The sequence below is a fragment of the Beta vulgaris genome, chromosome 9 (genome assembly GCF_026745355.1).
Source record: "Beta vulgaris subsp. vulgaris cultivar EL10 chromosome 9, EL10.2, whole genome shotgun sequence".
In the NCBI taxonomy this organism is placed as follows: domain Eukaryota; kingdom Viridiplantae; phylum Streptophyta; class Magnoliopsida; order Caryophyllales; family Amaranthaceae; genus Beta; species Beta vulgaris.
Window position 1 is genome coordinate 51,062,415 of NC_079210.1, and position 10,967 is coordinate 51,073,381.

Genomic DNA, 10,967 nt, shown 5'->3' on the forward strand with positions numbered 1-10,967 from the left:
TAACTGTTAGCCTAACTTCCAACTAACAGTAACTGTCATCAATTCTCTGTAATTAAGTAAACATTTACAGTACGAGTTATATATTACTCCACTCGATAACTAACTAATATGCCTTATTATAATGGGAATCTTCTACTTGATTAGTGTCAGTTGTCAGTCCAAAAATCAATGGCATTGCATGTTAATTTCCAACAAAGTTAAGCCCTTTCTCATATCTCCAAACACATATAAACTCCTTGCCACTCTCTCATAATTTCCACAACTACTGTACTCTTCGATCTTCTCTCTCTTGCTTCACATTTTTATCTTCTTTCCCTCTCTACAATATGCTTAAACTCACAGGGTTTGTGCTGCTACTATTAGCCTCCAACTTGTGTGTTTCATTTGGAGGTGCGTTTTTTTTTTTTCTTTTATAGTTTTACTTTACGCATAGTAAACTATATACTTTCTCCGTCTCATTTTATAATTTCCCGTCTCATTTTATAGTTTCCGTATTCCATTCAAGCTAAATCATGTAATATGCTTCTTGTCGAAGATACCTTAATTCAGTTTAATGCTAATAATTGTCTATGTAGGTATAGCAATAACAATATCTTGAGGTGGCATTTAGAAACAACTTTAAAACTATGAGTTTAACATAGAAAAAAATGGCATCCTTAAACATCAATCTCTTGGGGATAAACAAAATAAACTTATGTCCTATATAGCAATAAAACAATGATATGAAGTGGGGGGAACTTCTAGGCAAATTATTACTCGTATCTTATTTTTGGAGCAATTAACGTAAACGTACCATTCCTACCATGTAAGAAATATTAGTAAGAATTTACGCCGAGAAAAATGCAATTACTATATGAAGAATGAGATTACTTCCTCTTTCAAATATAAGGCATTCACGTTTTATGAAAATTTGCTTTGACGACAAATATCAAATACGGTTAATAAAAATTATGAAAATTATACCGTTGGATTCATCGTGAAAAACACTATAATAACATTATTTTTCAAAAAATTCTATTAACATCAATTGAGAGTAATTAACGGTCAAAGTTCGACCTTGGACATCGTGCGTGCCTTATATTTTGAAACGGAGGGAGTAGTAGTTATCATATTTTCTACTCTCGAGACTTGTTATATGCTTTTTTTTTTTTGGTTCAACACTTTGATTTTTGCACTAGTTACAAAATTCACATTTATTGTATTTTTTTTATTGATGTATAAAAACAAAAATGATCATATAAAATGTTTTTACATTTGTTTCAATGAGTATTTTCGTGATATCAACTTTCTATTTTACAAATATTAAATTAGATATATTGATAGTGAAAGTTGTGCATTGGCAAATGTGAAAGTCAAACTGTTGCACTTATTTATATACGGTAAGTAGATGTTAGTTAACGTTAGGTACTTCGTACTTGGCATATGCGATGGCCATATTATTCTACTTTTAGATTTATCTAGTGGATAATTAGGATAGAAATTTACTATTATTCGTTATAATCTACTAATAGAAGTAATATTGATAACACGTTATCAGGTAGATCTCGAATTTCAAGTTCATGTGTGTCGGTAGATCTAATTAGTGAATTTTATATTCTAAAATACATGTTTCTGGCTACTTTATATACTAGCATATTATGGTTTGAACTTGACTGATTATTTTAAGGCTTCTTAATCAGAAAGAGGGAGACTAAGCATGTTGACGACAATGATTAATCTCATAAAACTCCAATACCTTAGGAGAAACATTAAACATATAAAATACTAATCATTTTGGCTAAAAATATTAATATAATGGTTTACCTCAAATTATTACTGTAAATCATAGTGCTACTCATTTGGAAAATATTTATTTCATAATATAGAGAATTATTATTATTATTATTATTATTATTATTATTAATATTATTATTATTATTATATTATTATTATTATTATTATTATTATTATTATTATATTATTATTATTATTATTATTATTATTATTATTATTATTATTATTATTATTATTATTATTATTATTATTATTATTATTATTATTATTATTATTATTATTATTATTATTATTATTATTATTATTATTATTATTATTATTACTACTATCCAATTAGTTGATTCATAAAAAATTTTCTGTTTCATAGATATTGTATACCTTTTTTTTTTATTTTGATTTGTATCATTTTATTGTCTTCTTTGGTTACAAAAGTACATATTTACCCTATTGAGTTTTTTTAGAAAATTTCCCACTATAATTTTGTGAGGGGAAATTTCTACTATATTAGCTTATAACTTGGCTTAATACTTCTTACTAAATATTTGATGTGCTTAATAGTATTTGTAAAAATATAACATGGAAAATATATTTTGAGGAATGGAGATAATTTCTTTTTTTTTTTTTAAATGTGAGGAATGGAGATAATTTCGTAATAGCAATAATTAATCACACATTTACTGTATTAAATAGCATACAACGCATGAGTAGTTGGAGCATAGTACATTCTTAGGTGTAAAATGTATGTAAGCCATGTTATGTTATGTGGGATGTCAGAGATTTTAGATTTGGTTGGACGAGTAATACCTTTACCCACATGCTCACATGCTCAATTATGTTTAATATCTTCTTAGATTTCCTGAAATTTCATTAATCTCATCATTCCCCTCTTCCGATGTCTTTCATATCCTTAGACCTTAATGTATAATGTACTATACATACAATAAGACATATCGTGGGGAAACCAAGGATGTCTTGGCCTAGTGGTTAAGATTGAGGTGCTGTGAACGATAGGTCACAAGTTCGAATCCCCCCTCCCCTTCTTTGTACTTTGTACTGCCTTCATGGCTCATATGGATCAAAAAAAAAAAAAAAAAGACATATCGTGGGGAGGTAATACCTTAGGTCACTACATTGTTATATGTGTTTTTTTTATTCATATGAGTTATCAAGGCAGTACAAAGAAGGAGAGAAGGGATTCGAACCTGTGACCTATTGTTCACATCATCTTAGTCAATAGACCAAGACATCTTGAATACTACATTGATATATATCATTTTTTTAAGCAAGTCATTATTAATTTGTTATATATATATTTTTTTAATTCATATGAGCCACAAAGGCAGTACAAAGAAGGGGAGCAATTTTAACCATTAGGCCAAGACATCCTTGGTGTTAATTTGTTATATGTCATATTAACGAAAAAATATTATTCACACGGTTGATATATAGAACTTGTGTAAATCATACCTAATCAGTATTAGAACTTTATATTAAAAGAGCATATGTTTAGGGTAAATTTGTGATGCCTTCTCATTAATGAAATCAATTAATCTCTATTATATAAGGAAAGGGGAGCAATGGTGTTCTTTTTTGAAATGTCTATTTTGCCCTCCCTTACCTTTCTAAATTACAAAAGGAATGTCAAAATCAAAATTGACACTCAAAGAAAACTATCGAAAATTAATTTACAACACTTACTCACAAATCAATTAAAAGAAGAAACTTTACAAATCACTCATACAATTGAGAAAATCACGTTATAAAAATCACGCAAATCACTCAAATAATCGGAAAACTTTATTAAAACTTAAAATTAACATACAAACTAAAACTAATAACCTAGAACGTCAATACATACAAAAACATTTACAAAAATTTACTTACAAATCACTATTATCAAGAACCATTCACAATTAATGGTGTGTCATGATAAAAATAGAGGTGTATTTGTAGTGAAATCAGAATTTAGAAGTTAGACAAGGAAAAAAATTATTTACTTTTTTATAGTGTTTAGAATTTAGAAGTTAGTACTGTACTTAATTCAAAAATCAACTACAAAATTATAAATTCAATGAAATTTCTATTTTGTTCATAGAATTTAACTTTGAAAAGTAAAAAAAAAGACAAAAATAATGGTGAGAGACTTAAGTGACAGAAAAATTCTAGTATTAATAGTTACCAGAATCCTGTGAAAATAAGGAAACATGTCCTAATTAACATAGGAAACAATATATTTTTATCTAAACAATAAACTCCTAATACAAGGAAACTCCTTCATATACAATACTCCCCAACATATTACTAGCTGGTAAAACTCATTCTACGATTATACAAGTCATTTATATTCACTTTCAGTTGTAAATCTGAGTATTAAGTAGCCTTAAGTATGTCACCTTTTTCTTTCCTTTGTCGTCTTTATAGATGTATTTTATCAATGACAGACTTTGTACATATATAATGCAAAAGGTCAAGTACATATCTAATAAAACTTTGATTGATTTAATCAGCATTACTTCCAAATGGAGATTTTGAGTTAAGTCCAAGCTCAACACAACTTAGTGGGACGAAAGTTGAGGGCAAATATTCAATTCCTCAATGGGAAAGTTCAGGGTTTGTAGAGTACATAACATCAGGCACCAAGCAACAAGACATGGTGTTAGTAGTCCCTCAAGGTAAACATGCTGTGAGGCTAGGCACTAATGCTTCAATTAGGCAAAAAGTGGCTGCTCAATCAGGTAAATTCTATGCTCTCACCTTCAGCTTTGCAAGGACTTGTTCTCAAGAAGAGGTACTCAATGTTACAATCACCCCTAGCTCCAAGGGACATTCTGGTATCTTGCCACTACAAACTGTATATTCTAGTGTTGGATTCGACTCGTATGCTTGGGGATTCCGGGCTGAGGCCAACGTTATCGAAATTTCCCTCCACAACCCTGGCCAACCTGGTGAAGATCATGCTTGTGGACCTCTTATTGATACCATTGCTCTCACCATTTTGGACTCAGTAAAGCCTACCGGAGGTACTATTACTTTTAATTTCGTGACATATGTATCACGTTTATTTTAGTATATATGTACTCCTTTTGTCTCAAAATATATAATCGTTCTCCAAAACAGTTTTATTCATTTAGTCGTATAGATAATTTACTGGCGAAATGAACATGGCATTAGTTGGCTAGAGTTGTTAAAAGCTAGCCAATATACATTTATGCTATGTATCATAAGATGACAAAATTTGAGTGTATAGTTGTAACTTGTCATTAGCACATGGAGTGTACGAAAACAAGACCAAGCATCCTACATGTGAGAGGGAAAGTTCCACATAGTTATCTTCCTACAATTACAATTTACAAGTACTACATGTTAATTAGCATATAATATGTTGCTGATGTTTATAATATAATTTTACAGGCAATTTGGTAAAGAATGGAGACTTTGGAGAAGGGCCTTATGTGTTTCATAGCTCATCATGGGGTGTCCTACTCCCTCCTAACGTCGAAGACAGTCACTCCCCCTTACCAGCCTGGAGAATCGAGTCCCTTAAGGCGGTCAAGTACATCGATTCCCTTCATTTCTTCGTGCCTGAGGGCCAAAGAGCCGTTGAGATCGTTGGTGGAAAAGAGAGTGTCATAGCTCAAACCATAAGGACTCAACCAGGCAAGTTGTATGCACTTACATTCATTGTTGGTGATGCTAACAATGGGTGTGTTGGTCCCTTGGCGATTGAGGCATACGCCGCCAAGGCAACCATTAGAGTTACCTATAACTCTAAGGGCAAAGGTGGATTTACAAGAGGTAAACTTGTGTTTAGGGCCGAAAAGCGTACTACAAGCATTAGGTTCTTGAGCTCATTGTACACCATGACTATTGATGGGTCTATGTGTGGTCCTGTTCTTGATGATGTGAAAGTTCTTCATGTCCGTAAATCTTAAGTGAATGTCCTAAAGATGTAATAGAATGTGCAATTGGTTATTACGCAATGCTAGTACTTAGTAGTATTATCTATATATGTCATCAACCCCATCTAGGAGGTTTTTCAGGGTTTCTAGATGTTATATTGGTTTGAGAGTTCATTAAGTGTTTCGAAATTGATGTATCTATTTATTACAATTTTATTAATTTTATTGATCAAATGAAAATATTCATTTGTTCTTAATAAGGTTTAAGAACCACCTTAATGATATGATCAGACAAATTTTCACCAATATGAAATGCTTCCATTAATTTCCTCTAATTTTATCCGTCTTGTAATCATGTCTCAAATAAATAATCTCACCTATGATCAATCTATGTATCGTTGGAGACTATTTTTCTCTACATTATCAATACACAACCGAACATCAATATTGTAAGGTAACCATTAATGCTCTTTCTTTAGCAATTGTTATGATCAATGCTGATTAAAGTTGGACATAAGTCTTTTATGATAATCTTATCACCCTGCTACTAGGTAGGGATGGCAATCCAGTCCGAATCCGACTTTAGTCCGCTCCGATCCGAAGGAAAAATCCGAGTTGACTCCGACAAAAAAGTAATCCGACTCCATTTAAAAAATCCGACTCCGAGTCGGAGGAGGGTCGGAGTCGGATCTCATAAAATAATCCGACATCCGAATCCGACTCCGACTTTGAGTCAATCAATCCTTTTTTCTTATTTATGTAATGTATTATTTATGTATAATCTGACTTCGACTTTCAGCCAATTGTATTACATAGGATTTTCCCATAGAAAAAATGATTGTTAAAAATAATAGTAATAATTAGATTATTTGTACTATATAAGATTTCCATATGATGATTTGAATAAATTGTAATGATTAAATTATTGTATTATAGAAGACTATTCTATTACAAAAAATTGGAAGAAAAATAAGTCGGATCAGGTTCGGAGTCGGATGTTCGGATTTTAAGTCGGATGTCCGGATTTTAAGTCAGGTCGGATCTCGGAATCGGATGTTCGGATTTTAAGTCGGGTCGGAGTCGGATTTTCAAAGTCGGATGTCGGAGTCGGACTCAGATTTAAAATCCGACTTTTTGTAGGGTCGGAGTCGGATTATGCATAATCCGGTCCAAGTCCGACACGTTGCCATTCCTACTACTAGGTTGCTTGATCTAATTTGTAATTGGTACAATATTATAGACTTTGTTTCTGTGGATTTTAGTTTTGTATCCAATATTTTTAGCATAGTGCATTGAAAAATTCAAACACAATTTCAAATAAGTTCCGAAAAGTTCCATTAAGTTCTAATTATTCGCCTTTTAGGTTGGTTTGCTGCCTCATGTGGTAGGTTGAGTCAAATCTGTTCCTCTTTTTCCGTTACAAAAAAGAGATCCCTTCCTCACTTTGAAAAATGATGAATATGAAGTTTGGAAGGCTACAAGTACTATGGATCCTCTGACTCTCAATCGGGTTGCCTTCACCAGTAGGGATGGCAATGGGGCGGGTCTGAGTGGGGTCCACCTGAACCCAGGCCCAGATCCGTTGGGTCTAAATTTTTGAAACCGAGACCCAGATCCGCCGGGTCAAGCGGATCCATGGATCCTTACTGGGTCCTAAATGGGTCTTCTTAGTTTTAAGTTTTCATCACATTTTTGAATATACGTAACTAAAAATTTTCGCCCTAATATATATAGATTCTTGTATCCATGGTTAAAGCATTCTCTAAATAAAATTTTAAGAATTAACTCATAAAATATTAAAATGTTACAACTTATAAAGTTACATGTCTTAGTGGAGTTACAACACTAACGAGCTCACAAAATCACAACTCATAAAATTTTAGAGTTTAGGTAAAAAAAAAAGATCTAATATGTAAATGGGTCCGCGGGGCGGGTCTGGGTCTAGCATATGTGGACCCGGACCCGACCCATGCTCTTCGGGACCTAGACCCGACGCGGACCCATTGGGTCTAAAATTTCTGGACCCAGACCCTTATAAATGGGTCGGGTCCTAGCGGGTTTGGATCGGGTCCAGAACCCATTGCCATCCCTACTTCCCATGTCTCGCCGGATGTTCAGATAGATTATAGTAATTATACTTTACATGTGTTCAAAACAAAATTTGGGTGAAAACAGCAAAACCACCTCTAGTAATGTACTACTAGCGATTCTGATTTGGCTTGGACACGACACATGATTGGACTTCAAATTAACGTATACTACACACATGATGAATCATTGGGCCAACAACTTCAATACGACAATATATGGGCTGCTTAGATATAATGAGGTTTTAGAGAGGAAGCCCATTATCGTGGCATCTCAGTCACATATAATATTGGGCTCCCAAGTCTTACTAATAACTATTTTTATTGTTTAATTGCTATTAGAACTATTGCTTATAAGTCATAAGTATAGATAAACAAAAATCCGGCCTTTTGCAAACTAAACTTATTAAAATCCAGTCTTTTTGGAGATGAACTAAACTGTAAGTGTACAAAGAGATTTGAGAAATGAAACTGTGTCCAAAAGAACAGGGCCTAAACGTATGTTAGCTTCACTTTATTCTTGCTTATTTTTAGGTATAGTAAGAAAAATTAACAAAAGTTTAAAACAAATAAGAGAATTTAACAAAAAATAAGAAAAGTTCGTACTCTTCCTATAGATAACTTAGATCTTATTACATTTCACATGCAATAAAAGTTAGTCTTATTATAAGCCAGTTTTTAGCATTTCAGTTTTATATAACCTCTTGCATTGTCATCCAGTTGATTTATGCTTGCTCGATTGTATTTCATCATTGAGGGTCTAAAAGATACAAACATCAACCACAATTGTAGAGAAGTAATTGGATCACTTTCACCCTATGATATGGAACCACTAATATTTTAGGAAGATGTTTCATAAGAATTTTTAATGTTAACAACTATAAGAAAATTTTAGGTATTCCTCCTTTTATGGTTTGTCTTGATATTTAGTATAAAGGTGTATTCTCGGTTTAGATATCGATATCTTGCACATAGTTCCTGAAACATGGCGATTAATTTTTGAAAGCTTCTCAACGACTTTATTTGCATCTTAGTAGACATGAATAATATGATGTACTCGTTGTTCAAATAATTATTCAGAGTTCCTAAAGCTCCTTGTAAGACTTGTTGGAAAACCTGTTATCGGACTTGATTGCTTTTTGTTGTTCCCAGATTCCACGGGAGAAATGCGTTAAAAAGGGACAAAGTTTAGCAAATGGTACTGTTACACAGTTAGTGGTGAACTAGCTTTGGTAAAAAAACGTATTAGTAGCTTATATGATGCGGGAAGGTTACAAATTTTGAAGATGCGGTACTCATTAATGAGCGTCTTGTGTATGAAGATATTTATACTTCTTTTCACATACGGATATATGAAACTCAGACTTATGTGACAAGTCAAGGTCCTGAAAAAGGTTACTAGGGAGATACCGCATTTAGAAGCTCATTTACTCCGCAATTCAGACAAAAACGGAATTGTGAGGCTGGGATCTTGAGTAGAAAGAGGTGATATTTTGGTAGGTAAATTAAGGCCTCGGATGGCAAAAGATTCTTCGTATGTCCCCGAAGATAGATTATTACGAGCGATACTGAATGGAAATGAAATGGAGCAAAAAGTTCTAACATCTTTTATAAGTGGTTGGATGTACTAGTGGCATAGGAAGAGTCCCTGAAAAACATGAATGACACTGAGACTGTCATGTGGAATAAGTAAATTAGCGAACTCTGCGGGACGAGTAAGTAATATATTGTTGTGGACACTTAAGGGAGGCACCAATCCCATTTTGTATGCTCTCAGATGGAGATAATTGTTCACAAGTAATCCTTAGGACCAAAGCCTATATTATACACTTGGGTAAACCCTAGAGGTGATCATAGGCCGCGCTGCACCATACCTCAATAAAATTGCCTATTGGTCGGGTTAGGCCGAAATTTTTTGCACAAAGCTCGCTATTTCAAAATCTCGAAAGTTATAATTACTAGATGATGGCTTATACCAATAAACTGAGCATAATCTATACATCAAACTCCTTTAGTTTGATTTTACAAATTTCCACTCATAGTATAAAGGACAGTTTCCATTGTTAGTAGAACATCTTTTATAATCTCAACGTACTTCTGACAAGGTATGTCTCCCAACAAGCAGTGTGGACAGAGCCTTGTCAACAGAAATAATTGGGAATTCAGAAAATTCAAGACAGCTTTCATAAGAATTTGAGGGATAAGATAAAAAGTATAAAAAATCTCAAATCTATCATTCAACAGAATAGAATTTCGTTCTATGAGTTTCATTCTAGACTTTTGCTTTTATATTTTATCAAGTTTTCAGGGTGTATTTGGCTCTCTATCATTGTAAAAAATGTCGCCATCTACTTTGATGATCAGAGCTTACAACTTGTATGATTATATTTATAAGATCACATGCCATCTATATCATAAATGATTGGATGTGCTTCATTTAATTTGGCCGATTGGTTGTGTTATTATCTCTAGACTCTGTAGACTCTAGGAGTTTTATCAAGACACAACTTGTAGGAGCAATGATATTCCCATATCCGATATGGGACAATATTTCCCATATCGGATATAAGATATGATTAGATGTAGTCTAAATATGATTTTATACCTAACTGATACTCCCTCTGTTTCCTAAAGATTTTCCCTCTTTCCGTTTAAGGGTGTTTCCAAAAGATCTTCCCTCTTTTGCTTTATTCCTTATTTGGCAAAACAAATTTCCCTATTTACCCTCTCATGTCACTATCATATGGTCCACAATTACATTATTAATTCAATTTTACTCCCTTTTTCTCTCCTACTTTAACCCCTTTTTATTTGTTTATTTATCTTAACCCCTTTATCTATCCTATTTTACTCACACCATGCCCCACACAACTTGATTTTCCTTGGTATCTGTAGGAACAGTAAGTGGGAAGATTTTTAGGAAACGGAGGGAGTATGATATAAGATTAAGAAATTACAATTTTTTTGATTTTCATATTTTGTTTTTTGGGAGCTTGTTAATTGAAATCTTATATCATATCAGTTAGCTATATATCATATCACTTAGCTATTAAATCATATCTGGACTACATCTAATCATATCCCATATTCGATATGGAAAAGTTTGCCCATATCGGATATGGGAAAATACTTCCTCCAACTTGTAGTGCTTCCTCTTAGAAAGAAGGAATGGATGAGATTTGAATCTATGATCTTTATGTTTCGATAC

The 10,967-nt window shown here is 32.9% G+C and overlaps 1 protein-coding gene across 1 annotated transcript; it reads left to right on the forward strand.

Moving 5' to 3' along the window:
• Nucleotides 1-239: 239 nt before the first annotated feature.
• LOC104904598 (hypothetical protein) lies at nucleotides 240-5,932 on the forward strand. The gene is made up of 3 exons (XM_010692891.4): nucleotides 240-390; nucleotides 4,281-4,793; nucleotides 5,185-5,932. Exons 1-3 carry the CDS (start codon nucleotides 327-329, stop codon nucleotides 5,703-5,705), a joined length of 1,098 nt encoding a protein of 365 aa, XP_010691193.2. The 5' UTR covers nucleotides 240-326; the 3' UTR covers nucleotides 5,706-5,932.
• The last annotated feature ends 5,035 nt before the right edge of the window (nucleotides 5,933-10,967 follow it).